The sequence below is a fragment of the Suillus subaureus genome (genome assembly GCF_016647635.1).
Source record: "Suillus subaureus strain MN1 chromosome Unknown BJ212scaffold_32, whole genome shotgun sequence".
Classification (NCBI taxonomy): domain Eukaryota; kingdom Fungi; phylum Basidiomycota; class Agaricomycetes; order Boletales; family Suillaceae; genus Suillus; species Suillus subaureus.
Window position 1 is genome coordinate 416,429 of NW_024538588.1, and position 16,241 is coordinate 432,669.

At 47.0% G+C, this 16,241-nt stretch overlaps 8 protein-coding genes across 8 annotated transcripts; 3 read left to right on the top strand and 5 right to left on the bottom strand.

The window, feature by feature from the left end:
• Window positions 1-880: 880 nt before the first annotated feature.
• On the bottom strand, window positions 881-1,716 carry BJ212DRAFT_1279032 (small GTPase; the record flags this gene model as incomplete). The annotated part of the gene is made up of 4 exons (XM_041331461.1): window positions 881-1,054; window positions 1,106-1,189; window positions 1,246-1,454; window positions 1,512-1,716. The coding sequence occupies 4 exons, from the start codon at window positions 1,714-1,716 to the stop codon at window positions 881-883; spliced, it is 672 nt and encodes a 223-aa protein (XP_041189555.1).
• Window positions 1,717-3,762: 2,046 nt separating this feature from the next.
• BJ212DRAFT_1579480 (uncharacterized protein) lies at window positions 3,763-4,163 on the top strand (the record flags this gene model as incomplete). The annotated part of the gene is made up of 2 exons (XM_041342251.1): window positions 3,763-3,889; window positions 3,942-4,163. Coding segments are annotated over exons 1-2 (231 nt in total), but the record flags the coding sequence as incomplete, so codon positions are not given.
• A 99-nt stretch (window positions 4,164-4,262) lies between these two features.
• BJ212DRAFT_1378025 (uncharacterized protein) lies at window positions 4,263-4,594 on the top strand. The gene has a single exon (XM_041336545.1). It carries the CDS (start codon window positions 4,332-4,334, stop codon window positions 4,557-4,559), a length of 228 nt encoding a protein of 75 aa, XP_041189557.1. The 5' UTR covers window positions 4,263-4,331; the 3' UTR covers window positions 4,560-4,594.
• Window positions 4,595-4,957: 363 nt separating this feature from the next.
• BJ212DRAFT_588069 (O-methyltransferase-domain-containing protein) lies at window positions 4,958-7,134 on the bottom strand. The gene is made up of 12 exons (XM_041343589.1): window positions 7,041-7,134; window positions 6,667-6,974; window positions 6,438-6,618; window positions 6,148-6,383; window positions 6,083-6,097; window positions 5,968-6,028; window positions 5,777-5,916; window positions 5,610-5,714; window positions 5,456-5,552; window positions 5,336-5,397; window positions 5,165-5,286; window positions 4,958-5,104 (listed from the first exon to the last, which is right to left on the bottom strand). Exons 2-12 carry the CDS (start codon window positions 6,913-6,915, stop codon window positions 5,023-5,025), a joined length of 1,350 nt encoding a protein of 449 aa, XP_041189558.1. The 5' UTR covers window positions 6,916-6,974; window positions 7,041-7,134; the 3' UTR covers window positions 4,958-5,022.
• Window positions 7,135-9,104: 1,970 nt separating this feature from the next.
• BJ212DRAFT_1448685 (uncharacterized protein) lies at window positions 9,105-9,865 on the bottom strand (the record flags this gene model as incomplete). The annotated part of the gene is made up of 2 exons (XM_041338577.1): window positions 9,105-9,656; window positions 9,704-9,865. 2 exons carry the CDS (start codon window positions 9,863-9,865, stop codon window positions 9,105-9,107), a joined length of 714 nt encoding a protein of 237 aa, XP_041189559.1.
• Window positions 9,866-10,833: 968 nt separating this feature from the next.
• Window positions 10,834-12,283, bottom strand: BJ212DRAFT_1378044 (uncharacterized protein). The gene is made up of 5 exons (XM_041336546.1): window positions 11,744-12,283; window positions 11,548-11,693; window positions 11,294-11,488; window positions 11,093-11,235; window positions 10,834-11,032 (listed from the first exon to the last, which is right to left on the bottom strand). The coding sequence occupies exons 1-4, from the start codon at window positions 11,992-11,994 to the stop codon at window positions 11,168-11,170; spliced, it is 660 nt and encodes a 219-aa protein (XP_041189560.1). The 5' UTR covers window positions 11,995-12,283; the 3' UTR covers window positions 10,834-11,032; window positions 11,093-11,167.
• A 157-nt stretch (window positions 12,284-12,440) lies between these two features.
• BJ212DRAFT_1484232 (Mss4-like protein) lies at window positions 12,441-13,059 on the top strand (the record flags this gene model as incomplete). The annotated part of the gene is made up of 3 exons (XM_041340755.1): window positions 12,441-12,686; window positions 12,743-12,881; window positions 12,938-13,059. 3 exons carry the CDS (start codon window positions 12,441-12,443, stop codon window positions 13,057-13,059), a joined length of 507 nt encoding a protein of 168 aa, XP_041189561.1.
• A 744-nt stretch (window positions 13,060-13,803) lies between these two features.
• BJ212DRAFT_1278774 (uncharacterized protein) lies at window positions 13,804-16,176 on the bottom strand (the record flags this gene model as incomplete). The annotated part of the gene is made up of 5 exons (XM_041331449.1): window positions 13,804-14,139; window positions 15,517-15,650; window positions 15,704-15,774; window positions 15,848-15,965; window positions 16,035-16,176. The coding sequence occupies 5 exons, from the start codon at window positions 16,174-16,176 to the stop codon at window positions 13,804-13,806; spliced, it is 801 nt and encodes a 266-aa protein (XP_041189562.1).
• Window positions 16,177-16,241: the final 65 nt, after the last annotated feature.

Genomic DNA, 16,241 nt, shown 5'->3' on the forward strand with positions numbered 1-16,241 from the left:
CAAAATGTATACCAAGAGTCGACTCTTCATAACCCGAGGCCCGGAGTAAATACGCGTGACGAAGTGGGGGTACACCTGGCGGTGCCAGTGAATCTCAGACAAGGTTATTATTATGAAGTCTCAAAGTCCAATTCTGAATTTCTTATCTCTGTACACTTCGCAATTAATTGGTGATTGACGCCATTTTCTGCGGCCACACGCTCCATTTCAATAGCAATAGGTTTCAACCGCCTTTCTGCAACCATCCCGCGGTGCATCCAAAAGGATTTAAATAACGAATTACCATACGGAAAACATTAGGACATAGTGAGTGTGTATTGAGCATAGAAAAAGTACAGGGCATTGCCTCCAGGAAATACCAGGACCTAAACGAGTGTAAGAAGGCAGCTATTCAGGTGAGTTTGGTTCTGTAAATAGGTAGGTGGATGAAAATGAGAATGGGGTGATCCAAAAACAAGGTGACTTGCGTGGATGACCAAGGACAAAAGCAAGCGACAACATAAATGACAATGGTATTTCAGGGGATTGTGGAGGGAAGCGGTGTGACTTCGGTGACTGATGTGATAAGATAAAACGACTGGTCAAAAGGAAAGACAACAAGGAAGATGAAGGGGGAGTGGCCGAGGTCTTCCGGTTTCTGGATGTTGAACCTGCAAGCTGCGCACGTCAAGGCATCTGCATCAAGAATGCTAGTCAAGGTGTGATACAATGGAATGCCTCAGAAGATGCAGTGCATTGCCACAGCCTACGTGAACGTGGACGTTAACCTTCTTTCCTTCAAAACCATGAGACGTCACATTACCTTTGTTCGCCTGGTACCCGCAGAATACAGACCCCCTTCAGCTCCACAAGTTCAGTCGTCCGAGTCGATATTCTATCATTACACATCCACGTATATCAGAATGGGTTCCCCAACGCCCTCAATCTCGGGAATGACGCATTTGAGATCAAATGCCTTGGCGAGCACAATTTTGAAGATCTTTTGAACGTTTATCGACGCAGATGTCGAACAGAAGACCAGCGAAGCATGCATCGCACGAGCAAATCGTTTTGCCTAATCAACTTTGTTACAAGATTACATCATCTAAATGATGTAAAGACGTACCTGCTTGGTAATCTCCTCCTGTTCGTCTCTTGGGAACGTCGCGAACGTATCAAATTTCGTGCCAATGAGAAATGGTATAGCAGTCTGATAAGAGCAATAAGCAATGCTATTGAACAATATCCTACGAAATATGAAAAAACCTTGTTGAATCCTCGAGCCTGGCGGTACCACTCCTTCACCGAATTTAGCGTTGACTTTCGAGAAAGATCAAACATGAATAGAATCGCCACAGCATCGTTACAAACAAGCGGCAGCATGTTGACGAACTCTCGCTGGCCACCCAGATCCCATATTGAGAACGTGATGGTGGTACGCCGGACAGAAATCGTTTTCTCCATGAAGTTGACACCTGCGGCCCAATTCATTAGAATGGCGAAGCGTAATGCAAGAGATAATAGGTCCTCACCTAATGTCTGGATATAATCCTCATCAAAACTACCTTCTACATACTTAACCATGAGACTCGTCTTGCCAATCTGTGAATCTCCAACCATCCCGACTTTGATGACTACGCTATTCTTCTCTTCGTTGTTCTCCAGCATTGGATGCGGGTTCTGACCACTAGGGCCAGCGATTGAAGATGAAGACGCCGAACTCGTAGGTGGGGACATTGTTGATCAATGTAGAGTGGTATCCAGCAAGAGGGAATAATTTTGATACTGTGGTGACACAATACGAAACTGGAATCAATGGGTAACAGGGTATCAAGTTGGGAGACTGTGGATGAATCAAAGGAATCGGAAGAGCGATAGAAAAGAAAGACGTGTTCTGTCGTGCGTTGGTGAGATGTTCGATAAGCGCTCCGAGTGAGAATTGCAGCTTGCAGGCCCACGCTCAGTATTGTACACTGAGACGCGAGCGACTCAACTTTTGCGTATTAACGCCCGTCAACCGCCAACGCAGAGAACAGACTGAGAGAATGTGAAAGTTGAAGGAAGGATGTAACCCGTCGTAGAGTTAGGTAACGTGCTGTTTGGTTTGCAGACCTCGCTTGACAGACGCGGTTGTGTCAGACTCACAAGTCTGTTTTCGAACTCAACATACAACTTCAAATTTACACCTAAGAAGGATCGCGGGGTGGTTTGGCGTTTAGTCTTTCCTAGTCAGACCAATCGCAGGATGATAGTTATTTCTTCGTATCAAGGTCGGCACTCAACTTGTCTCACTATTTACAACTTGGACCGAAATTGAAGCAGATTATAAACCAGACCAAGCCAAGAATTGATGACTTGGATCTAACGTCCAGACGACCTCTCCGGAAAGCCATGGAGCAGTACAAGAATATTGCCAGGCTCTAGCAGAGTGCATACCATACGGTAGCCTACTAGGGTTGGTTCAATTTTTATACATTCATGGTGCGGTGACCCGGTCGTTACATGTACAGACAACGCTACTGATACAATTAAGATCTAGATGCGCTTCTGCTGAAGTTCCAACTTATACATCTAGCCTTACTGGCAGAGCACGTTCTTGACTTTCACTTCAAAGATGCTCACTTATGATGTTCCCGGCTGCTGTAAGACTCCAATCGGAAGCATTACTGGAGGTTGCTGTCACCGCCGAAAACGTTAAATCCTCTTTTTCACGACTGTCTCAAGAGCGAGGATGTTTGCATAAGTCGTTCCAGTTTTCACTCCTTAATTTAATTAATAAATGATAGGATTGATGCATTCCACGACGCCTTGGTAAAGATGAAAGCCAATGAAACTGATGCCGCTGCAGCGTATCAATCCCATGCTAATGTTGTGTCTCCGCGACGACATTCTATTCACAATCCCGGTCTCGTCGCAGCCACAGATAACCGCCCCAACCTTTCGAAAATGATGAGTGGAATAACCGTTCTCCTCGATATTGTATTTGGTGACAAATATTTGTCGCGTGACTCGCTCGCATCCAACGATCAACTACAGTCACGCCTCCCCGAGTTTTACCAAGTGAATTCGCATTAATCGGTGGGCAGTCGATGACTATCATCCCGCCTTGTCTATCAGATCTCTGGTAGATGGTTGTCATCGCATCATCCCAGCTGGCTTGGTGAACAGTGAACTTTATATATATATCTATGCCATGAGGATGACAAGAGCTACCACATACCCGTCGACGACCAGCTTGATATCCTTGGCATCATCGAATGGGAATAGTGAAATATTACTAGCAAATCTATCACATTTACTACACCTGTGATGTTATTGATACTCGCATTTGATGAAGGCGATAACCAGCTAAGTATTGCATTATGAAGATGAAGTTGCGCAGATAACCGAGTTGCTTGGGCAGGCAGATATGGCCACATCCACCGCCGAATTTCGTTGATCCTCAGCATGGGGGATCATCACTCGTGACGTGTGTAAGCCACACATGGAAAAACCTTTACCGGCTGCTTAGGAACGGAAGTTGCGGAGTGGGAGACACGGCATTTGAGTGCCGTGTGGATGTATCAAACCGAACATGCAGCATCCTACTGTTACGTCGAGCTGGTCATTTTGTAATATCGGATGGGCCAGCGGATGCCCCGCACCTCTCGCGCGCGAAATAGAACATTGGACACCGTGACGATCATCGAAGCCCCTTGAAGTACCCTGGTCTATCATAGGTTAAGTAACAATCATACGACCATTGGTATTGCCACGCGGACTTACGACGTACTAAGAATTTGCATTATGGACGGTCGTACCTGGCCAAAGTTACACAACTGAGTTTCCTCGTTCGAAACCCTTCTTCTAGAACTCAAGGCCCGAGATGAAGAGGTCTCGTAACTAAGTTTCAAATATAAAATGCAAAAAGGTGAGGCTTCTCTCATACCTGATTGCTCACTACTACACAACCCCGCTCTCAGTGACTCACCGTCTGTTAGTAAACCATGCCGATACTCACCAACGTCGATTAGCTAGCCCTATGTCTTGTTGGGGTTGGAATGTATCTAGTAAAGCAAGTGCTCAGCAAAAAGAACCCTGCACCATGTCCACCCGGCCCTCGGGATGGTCTCTTGTTGGGAACATCACTGACGTGCCTAATATCAAGCCCTGGCTCACCTTCGCCAAGTGGGGCAAAAAGTATGGTGAGTACTTCTTGTTTTTCCAAAGTCATTCATTTCAATCACTGCGTGCAGGTGACATATCGCATGTCGAGGTACTTGGTCAGTACGTCGTGGTGCTCAACTCTGTCGACATTGCAGCACAAATGCTAGAAAAAGAGTTCCGTGTACTCTGGCCGTCCTGTATTTCATATGGGTGGCGAACTTGTTGGCTGGAAGCACTCCCTGCCTCTTCTTCCATACGGTGACCGTTTACGCTGGTACCGAAAGACTTTCCACCACTCCATTGGCGATCGTGCCATCTTAGACAAATACTACCCGATCATACAGATGGAGACCCACATATTTCTGAGACGGGTGCTTGCGAAACCAGACAAACTGGAGGCTCTCATGTTCGACAGTATGGTTTATTTATTTTGATGTTGGCTTGATCTTCAATGTTCATAGCACTGCTGGCGCGATCATTCTGCGCATCTCTCATGGATATGAAGTGAAAGAAAATGACCCCCTTGTTGACCTTGCAGACTGTCCAGTGACATTCGATAAGTAGACGTGATTCGGCGCGGAGGCCCCTTGGTTGTAGTATGTGGGTAGGTTGCTATGGTCTGTTTGACTACTAACTTCAAGTTTGCTTGTTGTTCTCGTCGTCTTCAGTAAGTTATGGCGGCAGACAATGATATACACCGCATTGGAGCAGTGTATCTGCGACTGTGTGCCTGCGTGTCGCGAGCAAGGCTGCCAAGGCAAGAAGTAGTGAAGAGTACCACGCTAGCCTTACGACAACTTGAAAGATACTGAGTGGCTGACTACTAAGCTACGATGCTACTCCGTCCCTCGCCTAGGGGTCACCCACTCCAATGTATCGAAGAACTTGCCTCTGGCATCAGTTCTGAGCGATTCTGAATTCCATGACCATTGTCTCTACAAGATCATAAACTTGGGTGAGTACTAAGCCAACAGAGGCCCTGTCAATCATTCATCATCAGCTACTGCCAACATATCAAGATATGCTAGAATGAACTTGCCCAAGGATCTTCAGCTCGTCCAAGGTTCGTTCCTTGGAATTTAGAACAAGCCACATCGTCATGTCCATTTGGTACGATCTGTGAATGCCTGCCCCAAAGTTCGGTAACATAGGTTCAGGGGCCTTGGGATCATGATTTCAGAAATACACCAGGCTGCACGTTGAAACTCACGATACTTAACCCGTCAGTTCCAATGTCAGGTTCCCCCAATGTGTGCAAGAGCACGCGGTCGTCTAACACACAAGGTATTAACTTTGCAGAAAATGCCCCATTGAACTGCAGTTGACTTACGAATTAAAACTCGGCTGTTTGGTCCCATGACCTTGCGAATGTTACGAAGGATCGTTGTTGCATCGCGGTCCTGCCAGTTGTGGATAATATTCCTTAACTATATAATAAGATGCTCGAGTTACTGGGGATGCGAGGAGGAAAAAGAGACTCTTACATAATAAACATCCTTCCCAACAACAGGCACGTCCTCGAAAAAATTAATTGGCACGAACTCCACGCGCCCGTCTAGCAGTGCCTCGGGAGCATTCACCTTCCATGCCTGATCGAATACGAATAAGGTACCCGCTGAGATGATTATGGGTACTGGGTGTTTGAACTCACATTTTGTGCCTCCAGAAGAACCTCCGGGAGATCCTGATTAGTTATTCTGAGATGAGGGAACATTTTTGCCAGAGGTGTGGAAAATGTCCCAATGCCAGATCCAATATCCACCACAGATGAAATATTATCCCAAGGATAATCTAACAACCTACATCAGTCACACCAACGTTTCATAAATAGCAATGACTTGCGATGCAGAACTGCAGAAGCACCCATCATCTCATTTTGGCCAAGCATGCCCCTGTGAAATGCCTATACACGTGATTCTGTGAACTGGCAGTCGTCGATGAAGCACTCTGCACGCACCTCTCGTTTTTCATCCTATAAAATGTGTCAAGTAAACGAAGGGCAATGTGACGACGAAAGCTCACGTCATCATTGATCATTTCCCAGTAGTTCCCCTTCATACCCTCCTTCCTGAAGGCCAATACTCGGGGTGCTTTGTCGAGCTCATGTGAATGAGAAAATTCTTCGTCAATCATACTCTCGTAGAGAACTCCGGCGTATTTCGCGACGTCCTGAGAATGAAGGCCTGCAAAACATCCAGTGTTGTTTGTCGACTTGAGTATGAGGGATAGCCGAGTGTTTACGAAGACGTCTTGTTCCACTGTTTAACACATTACAGACTTCAGAGAAAGTCGTCAATTGGCATACACAATACCTTCTTTAAAGCAACCCATGAGGCATAAAGCTCGTAAGACACGCGCAGTCTTGCTCCTGTCGAGGTTGACTGCTTCAGCCAGTCTGTCCACGCTAAGACCTTCTGGATGTTTGTCTAAAACATCTGCAATACGCGCTCGCAGGGCAACATCGATGCAAGCCCAATTGTAATTCAAAACAAACTTAGGAGATGAGCAACGGGGGAGAGAACATTTGCAAGAGGCACTCACGTTCATCACTGTGTGTTGGGGGGGAGCCAGTATTGCGCTCAATTGGTGGTAAGCACCTTCGAGTAGCCTAATTGCCTTTCTGAGAGCAACTGTATCCATCGCCGAGTCGAGAGGATGGAAGGTGGTTGCGTTGGCACTAGGGACTCCATGTCCTGTGTTCCTGTATTCTGCGATTGCTTGGTGTGCAGAGGAATTGATGATGCTTAAGAGAGCTTCAAGTTTGGCCTCCGGTTCATTCAAGTCCGTCATCTTTGGGGAATAATATGATGAAGAAAAACGGTGCTCCCATCAGTGGTTTTATATCATGCCTAGTAATAGACAAAGATAAGTGCCGTGATAAATGAGTAAATGCACGATACACAGTGGTGACGCACCAAACTCAAGTACTGTACACATGTGTTGGCTTTTCAGCCGAGTCGTTGGCCCACATCTCTGCCACATCTACTGAGATAGGCCCTCAGGGAGAACTCTCAGTGAGAATATTCAGCGCCGATTCCCATGAAGAAGTTCCGCCCTAATAGCGGGAGTCAAACATCAGAATCGTTGAAGCGGTAGAAGCATTGAAGCGGCTCCGCTTCAACGATTCGTGGTTCGCTGGTGCAATGCAGAGAATGTCCGGAGAATGGCCACTCTGGGACTGGTTTGCGTAGACTCTAGGGCCAGTCTGTGGCTTGAGTGCTGCTCAATTATAAAATTACATTGTCAATGCCAATTGAGTACCGTACGTGAACTCGGTTGCCACTTCCTACCCAAGGTACGCGCAGACTGCCGATGCTGCAGTGCTGCTCAATTCTAAAATGTCAATGTCAATGTCAATCGAGCATCATGTGGTTGCCGTCGCTTACCCATGGTACGCGCAGATTTCTGATGCTGCAGCGCTGAAGCGTTGTTAATTCTTAAACGACATTGTCAATGTCGATTGAACATCGTACGTGAACTTGATTGCCTTCGCTTATCCAAGATACGCACAGATTGCTGCTCAATTCTAAAACATCGTTATCAGTGACATTTCCCAGTAAGAATTAGTCGGACGTCCTCGGACGGAGAACGACGAAAATCGATGAAGCGTAAAAAGTTGGATGTCCATTAATAAGTGTCGACAAACGGTGTGTTCCGTCGATACTCAGGTGACAAGTAGCAACACTGATTGACGCCAGCCTATGAAACATCGAGTAGTAAGATTTCCGCTAAGCTTGAATATCATTTGGTGAACACAGTAAATATGAGCAAGCATTACTCACCACACAAGGACCCATTGCCGATGGGTGAAAATTCTCGAACCCATATTGTCCCAGGTGCTAGTATACCTGAGACCATCACCGGAACTCGGAAAATTAGGAGGCGTAGAAGATACCGAGGAGACAAACGTCACAATGCTCAAAGCGCTCAACAAGCGTTCTCGGACTGAGTATGGGAGGATTCCATGGAGAGTTGTAGAAGCTTGGAGGAGATGGGTCCAAAGGGAGTTTCCAAGGACCTGAAATACTTCCATCTTTGCTAGTCACTTCTAAACTTGCGAAGTGAATCATCAGTGAACCGGTGAGTTCTTGCTGGCCATTATGCTGATTGCGGTGCATTTACATGGTCATATATTGCTTTATATTCCAATGTGACGAAATCCTTTCCTATATATTACGATATATAACGATATATGACAATATCTTCTTCTCACCAGTTCTCTGATGATGAACAACGACTAGGTTTCTTCCGAACGTTGGTTTCGCAATTCCTTTCAAGTTCCTACTGATAGGAAAGCTAGAGGGCAATACACATGAGAGTAAGGGTAAGCACACAAGAAGCGGACGACTCTTTTAGAAGGCACCACCAGGAAAATTATCTATTTGCGTGGCCCTACAGTGTTTGGAGATCCATTGTATGTGAAAGGTGCAAAGGCGCAAGTTGGGGGCTGCATTATGTAATGAGGGTGTACGCTATTTTTAGCTGCATCTATCACGGTGCAACCACGAGCAAGATCGACAATATTGTAAATGACTAACAATGTAAATGTCTAGAGGCCTGAGGGGGAAGTAGGGCGAGACGATGGCTATATACATGGTTTGTATTCCTATGATTCAACTCCACAGCGCATGCTGCCGTCGCCGAGCACGAGCAGGCCTATAGTAATCAGGGTATGGTTGTTCATGCATGATGGGGCGCTGTTCTGCAGGACAAAACCAGGCTCCTACAGGAAATAGTGTGCCCCAGGAATTGCCAAACCCTCTCATGCGCGCGGGGCATGCCGTGCTCACCCGAGACGCAGGAACCGCCGTCGAGAGGTGCGTTTGGTATCAGCATTGACGTTGTCGTGAATCAGTGCACGTCCAGCTCTGTCAAGTGTCAGCAGTAGATAGTTCACTTTTATTAAGTCTCGCTGTTGCACCTGGACAACATGCATTCCACAATATTACACGCTATATTACATGACATGTGCAATGGGTTCAGTAAATACCAGGAATGAGACGGTACTTGACTACCTTAGCCCAGTTCTCCCACTCTACTCTGGAAATTGACTTTACCGTTTCATCCTCGTGCCTGATCCTAAGTACGAGGCATGCTACGACAATCATTCTCCCCATCAGTACTACCACTGCAATCGCTTTCAATGCAGGGATGTTTAAAACCCCTGAGCGTCTAACCAACGAAGACAGCGATCCGTGCAATATAAACTGGCCGATGGATAGCAGGGCAGCTCCTGCGTAGGATGGATGGCGGACGACCCCGTATGGTCCACTCGTGACAAGCTGGTGCCCTTTGCGGACACTGAGCTTGAATGTGAAAAAACGACCAAGAGTGCGAAAACACCACCAACGGATGAATCCTCCAATGACAATGAGTGTGGTGCCGAAAAGGAAAGGGAAAGTGATGGAAATGTCTTGAATCGCTCGAAGTGACCCGATTACAGTTTGTAATCCGTTGGGAAAAATGTTGGGATCTATAAAGTGTGAGGTAGTGATAGCGAGCTCTGTGAAAGCAATAGCCCAGGAAATTGCCTGATAATTTCGTTAGAAATGATTGCGGAAAACCAATGATCAGCTACTTTTGTAATTGGCAGCCCGTAGTTGGCATCCTGAAGGAGAATCCACTCAATGAAGTTCTCATGGACAACATCGCCACTGGTGGGGGTGTGGGGAGGTGTGAACGCTACGTGCATCGCAATAGGGGGCGAGAGAATGAGTGGTATTTTGAGAAGGGACTCCATCTTCCTGAAGAATGCTCGACCTTCGCAAACGCTTTTTATGAACGCCACATCAGATATTGGAGCTCAGATAATCAATCCCTGCGCAATGACGGATAGAAGGTGTGAACTGGGAATTTTTAGAGACTCCAGAATGTGAGGTCCTGAAAATGTGTATCCACGGTTCAGATTGGTAGTAAGATTGAGAAACTCTTACCGGTCAGAGAATCTGAGGTGTCGGCATGCGTGCAGTAATCCCATCCGATCACTAGCACATTGATCGCTTGCAGATATAAGGAAGATAGACAGCTAAAAATGGGGGCGATAATCGCACCCGTTGTAATCTCCTTGCAGGGGCGGGGGGCTACCGCTGGGTTGGGTGCGTCGTAATCCTCACACTTTGAGTCGAGTACGCCAGTCAAGTTACTTTGTCCAAAGCAACTAAGATATTATTATCAGTATACCAGCCGACAAACAGCCAAGAACCAGGTGAAAGTGAAGGGCGAACATACGAAGCATCCATGATGACGATACCAAGCAGAAGTGCACGCCCCCAGGCTGTTCTTTGTCAGAATACATGCAGATATTGAGACGATAGACAGCTGAAAATGAGGGCGATAATCGCACCCGTTGTAATCTCCGACAAACAGCCAAGAACCGGGTGAAACTTGAAGTGATGTTCTTTGTCAAAATATTTGCAGACTCGGATGCAGGGCCATCGCACGTTAACATAACGGAATAGATGATAATCCACCGTGCCGTGAGGGCGAATATGTCGCATGTATGTATGTAGATATTGTTGAATCACTGCATGACGACAGAATTCAATGGAAAAACTATTAATGTCCATCATGATCAACATGTGTCGGAAAAAGGTAAAGGACCATAATGCCGCCGGCTTACAATGCTGGTCACCTGACTTTCAAGGCGCCTTAGGCACTCGGTGGTCGTTTCAAGCGTGCGCGTGAGAGCTGCATCGTGGTACAGCACTTATCATACAGTCATTTCTTCAAAGAGTCAAGCTCAAGGATTAGAGCCAGGTCAGTCTTCAAGGGATGACCAGTTTCAAACTGTCACTTGCTCTGAGATTGTCTCGGCGGACACCGCATCAATACCTAGAGTTACAGGTGTTCCATCGTACCATCGTACGCCTTTTTCTGTAGCTTATGATGAGCAATTGGATTTCGTTGCCTTTGACAAGGTCCGTCAATACCTAGGTCTGAGCGAGCGATACAGAAAAAAATATCATACTGCCAGCAGATGTTTGAAAGTCCCTTCCAATAAGTCTTACCACAGGATGTGCGCGATACATAAATATGGCTCTCATCAGGTCTTAAACACTACAATGAGGATGAGGAGTATTAGTATAAGAAGAGCAATCGTGACCGTAGAGCCTAAACGCAATAAATGAGTAAATTGAACGTTCGCAGGTCATTAATGATAGGGAGTTACCATTTCGTTTCGCGCCCTGAGCAACACGTTCAAGTTTGCGCCTCGCACTGGACATGCGGGCACCGGTACCATCGAGCTCAGTGTCTAGGGCATCAAGAAGTCCCGTATGTGCCTCGAGCTCGTCGCCTATCTGGAGCGAAATGTGATGTTGTCGACCAATTGAAGAAGAAAGGTGGTCAAGGTGGACATCCTGTGCTAGTGAATCGGGTGTTAGAAATCATGAGTTAGGTTTTGGCGGTGAGCTTAAGCCTTACCATCCATCATCTGCCTCTGTTGCATCAAAATCCCATTCTCATCTGGATCCGGTGAGGGTTCGTCAGTATATGGTTCGTAGGTTGTCTCAGGACTCGGAACACGTTTAGCTAGAGGTGGGGGTGACGGTGGCATCGGAGGGGGTATACTGGCATGAGATTTGAGAACACGTTTGCGATCACGGAAGGCACAACATACGTATGCAGTCCAGCCTTCTCTGCTGCTTCTTCCCCAAACATACCGCGCAGCCGTTCGTAGTGTGCTCTAAGACTTTCCGCAGCTTCATCGTCGGAAGTGTTGCGGAGGGCTATGACACCATCCCTAATCTTATGCAAGTTGGTTGATATTATTTGCAGATGTAGAGTGGGATGGGAGGCCTGGAGACGCTGCCGTTCGAGCAGGAGAGAAAGTGTTGAGGTAGCAAGAGATGTCAGCTTCGCAGCGGACATGGTTTGTGGATAGAGGTGGGACTCCGGGGCCCCTCGAGCAGAGTGGATGAACGGGTGTTGAGAAGGAAGAGAAACTTTGAAGGAGCTTTCTTAGAGTCTGAGAGCTGTCGATATTAAAGCTTCGCAGCCCTGAAGCAGTTGGGCAACCCTTGGGGCCCACACCCCGAGTCACATGACATATCACGTGAAAGATAAACGCGTCCTGAAGCGATGCCAGCAACTAAGCATCTCACCTTCATAAATACACACTAGCAATGTGAAAGCTACCAGAGGCTTTGATGAAGCCCTGATATTTGCAGCAAGCATGAGATACACATGTAGAATTATTTTACCAGCGAATTAAATAGTATCTTATCTTATCTTATCTTATCGGTACACATTTAGCGCACATCAGGTGACCATACTGGACTTGAAGTTACCAACCCTTCAAGTTACTTGCAATCATCATGTCAGATCAGTCCCTGCCTTCCGGTGCTCTGGAGGCATTACAACGCCCTTCGAACGCTGGAGACCGCTCCACAATTCGCAAACTATCTGATTTCGATCAAGGCGTACTTGCGGTTTCTGCATCGCACGATGAGGATCTGGGAGAATTGACACACAAATTTGACCTTCTTTGTCCCCGTAACGGATGCGGTAGCGTAATCTTGAAAGCGGGCGTCGGCCGATGGGTAGAGCGTGATAGTGTCGAGGTCTGGCTCGTTTCTGATTAATCTATGCCATCGACGTCACTCAGCGATGTTGTTAGCTCGATATTTCAAAGGAGCCTCTTCACCCAGACCTGCCAACACTGCCAGCTCCACCTGCGACTACGCACTGGTGGTTGGTGACTCCAAATATAATAGAATTTGAGAACATTGGTTTTACAAGGCCTGTCCAGAAAGACGGTCAGTATAACGCTGAGTTTTGTTCCTATCCACCTGCCCTGATAATGCAACGCCAGCAGTTGCAGCACAAAAGCTCAAGTTCCTGATATGCGCAGAGTGCGACCTTGGCCCATTGGGGTGGTGCGAAGAAGGGGGTAATGAATTCTGGCTAGCTTGTTCGCGGGTGGGATATCGCTGAGACACCTTCTGTCACGTTAATTGGGAACCATGTGTGTTTACAGACCGATATTGAACAAGTCACGAAACCGGATAAGAAATAACAACTGCATGTGTAGCAACGAACTGGGATCTGCCAGTGCTGAACTTCGAGGTGGCACCTCAGAAGGCTTGACTCTTACTATGTTCAAATCCGTCTTCTCAGAATGGACTCGGATTGCTCAAGAGACCCTAATGAAATGAGCTTAGGCATGAAAGATCCTGACGTGTCTATTGAATTTCGCAGAGTCTTGACGCATATCACATTGATGGATGCTTGAAGTTCAAAGCTGAACTCACCCAGTCTGTTCTCGTCATCTCAAAACTTAGGCGCTCACTTTATATCCTCTGTTGCAATAGCGCCCGCGTTATATCATGGTTGTTTGATCATGCCCAAGTACGCACTCGGTTGGAGAGGCAGGGGCAAGTGCACCAGCGTTTGGATGATGGCCCTGTGCTCGACACTCACAATATCTTCGTGTTTCCAGCCAAGTCTTCATCACCCATGGCCCTCTGTATCATACCACGAACAGTCGTAGAGGATAAGTCCTCGTCAGTGAACTGGCTCTAACGAGATATGTCCAAATGAACAGTGTAGATGACAAGCAGACATTACTCCCAAAGCATCTTGAACTTGTATAGGCCCGATGTACCAGAACCTGCGACACTGGATGAGTTCTTAATACATCTTGCTACACCTGCCAGTGATGGCTTCGAGATACATTGCTCATTCTACTCCCATGATACCCCACAGTACCTTTCCAACAACCGCAATTCCATCATTTTCATTGCCCGCATGACTCCGGCCATCATCGACAACTTCAGTACGGGCCGAGAGTTCTCGCCGTGCGCTGAGGAACATACGCGTTATGGACTCTGTGGATTCAGGACTGGTGAGAATATGAATATCAGTCAGGCGGAAGTTCAAGGGCGGTGCATCCCCCGAGGATTCGGACTGGGAAAAGCGGACCATCCCATGATTTAATGAATGATCAGACGAAACGATGATATGGAATGATGACGGCTCGGTGGGAACGTGGTCCCGATTCATCAAATGAAGGTTCTTCGTGAGAACATGAGCACAATAGCAACGGAAACTGAGGAACTCCAACCAAAACACCAGATTCGACCCCGTATACTTTCTTTCCAAGCTCATTTAGTCGTAACCTTGTTGCGGAAACTTCACGCGTGTTGCGAACACATGTCCCGCCCATGGCAGGCCCGACAACCTGATGTCCGAAGCATACACCTGTTGAAGCTGATTTCAATGCTTGAAGCGTATTAGGAGATATATTCACTGACCGAAAATTTTATCCGCGGTTTCCCTGTGGCGACATACCTCACGTACTCGATCGGTTTTGTGATCCATTCATTGCCTGGCTGGTCATATTTCGTAGGCGGTAGCAGCTGCGCATAGGACGGGCAGAATTCATACGCACACACATCCAAGTATTGAGTCCGAACAGGTAGCATGATATGTGATCTCTGCTGGTGTCACGTATGTTTGATGAGTTCAAGAACATTTCGCGGGCTCGATACATGACATCTTATCTTAAGGTCGCTTGCGAGTCTGCGTCGGTGTGCAATTGAGCCTACGGAGTCCTTTTAGAATGCACACCAAACCAGCTGAACGAGTGTGATTTATTTGCTGGAGTGATTTATCTAGCCAGGTCCAAAATCCTGTGTAGTCGCCATGCTTTCCCGGATTACATCCACAGGTACATCGCATATGAGAAGTGCGATACGGCAATGCGGACTCGGCTCACACATCGCGGGAGGCAAGCTATCAGCCGATAAGATCGCTGGCTCCTACTTTAGCAGGAAGGTAAACTCACCGGACAAGTTCTCTTGGCGAAACCATGTACACCTGCAGCCCGAACTAAGGCGAGCCACCGATATATTGTCATTCTACTCTGCTGTGTCACGTATGTTGATAGTTCAGACATTTCGCGGGCTCGATACATGACATCTATCTTTAAGAGACAAGTTCTCTTAGGAGAACAATGTTACACCTGAAGGCCCCGAAATAAGGTCAATACAAATTTGTCATTCTACCCCACAACACCCCATATGGCCTTTCAATGACCGCAACTCCATCGTTCTGATTGCCTGCACGACTCTCACCGTCATGGACAAGTTCAGGGCCCAGAAGCTCTCGCCGTAAACGGAGAAGTAGATGCATTATGGACTCCGTGAATTCGGGGTGGCCTTGACTGGTGAGGATATGAATATCAGTCAGGCGGAAATTCGAGTGCGGTGCGTCTTTCGGGAACTCTGATTGGGAAAAGAGAACCATCCCGTGATTCGGCGATTGGCTAGACGAAGCAAGAACATGGAATGATGGCGGCTCGGTGGGAACATGGTCGCGATTCATTAAATGAATGTTCTCAAGAAATAATGAGTATGATAGAAATGGAAGATAAAGATTTCTAACCAGTACGCCAGATTCGACGCCGTACACTCTCTTTCCGAGTTCAGTCAATTGAAGCTTTGTCGCAGAAACTTCGAAACGAGTGTTGCGAACACATGTCCCGCCCATGGCAAGCGCGACAATCTGATGTCCGAAGCATATGCCTGTTAAACGAGTATCAGTACTTGTAGACCTCGTACGAGATGTATTCATCGACCAAAAATCTTTATCCGCGGTTTCTCTGTCGCGACAACTCTCACGTACTCGATCAACTTTTTCATCCATTCTCTACCTAGCTGTTCATATTCGTGGGCGGTAGATACTGCACATGACAGGAACAAGGTTCATACTCATGGCATACACATGGGTATGCTTCCACGCACCAGAGCCCGTGATTAGCATTGCATCGTATTCATCCTCTTTAGGGTAAACCTGCGCGCGCACGTCGAAAGGCTCAAGTGTGAACGTCGTTTGTGAGTCTGGGTCAGTGATGTGAAATCGAGCCTCGCAGCGGATTCATAAATAAATGTACAACGAACCAGCTGAACGAGTCTCATTAATAGGCTTCAATGATTCTTCTAGCAAGGTTCCGAAAATCCTTGTGTAGTCCCCATGCTGTTCCCGAATCGAATCCGCGGGTACATCGCATATGAGCAGTGCAATGCGGCGATGTGTTCCAGGGCCATACATCGCAAAAATCAAAGGGACACACTAGGTGCAGTCAACTGATAAGAAAAGTACTGGACTGTTTACTG

Coding starts and splice junctions, on each gene's coding strand:
- BJ212DRAFT_1378025 (XM_041336545.1), top strand. CDS start 4,332: ATGGGTGGCGAACTTGTTGGCTGGAAGCACTCCCTGCCTCTTCTTCCA.
- BJ212DRAFT_588069 (XM_041343589.1), bottom strand. CDS start 6,915: ATGACGGACTTGAATGAACCGGAGGCCAAACTTGAAGCTCTCTTAAGC. Junction 6,619..6,666: donor CCCAACACACAGTGATGAAC/GTGAGTGCCTCT, acceptor TCATCTCCTAAG/TTTGTTTTGAATTACAATTG. Junction 5,917..5,967: donor TGCTTCTGCAGTTCTGCATC/GCAAGTCATTGC, acceptor GTAGGTTGTTAG/ATTATCCTTGGGATAATATT.
- BJ212DRAFT_1378044 (XM_041336546.1), bottom strand. CDS start 11,994: ATGTCCGCTGCGAAGCTGACATCTCTTGCTACCTCAACACTTTCTCTC. Junction 11,694..11,743: donor GAGAAGGCTGGACTGCATAC/GTATGTTGTGCC, acceptor ATCTCATGCCAG/TATACCCCCTCCGATGCCAC. Junction 11,236..11,293: donor TCAGGGCGCGAAACGAAATG/GTAACTCCCTAT, acceptor TATTGCGTTTAG/GCTCTACGGTCACGATTGCT.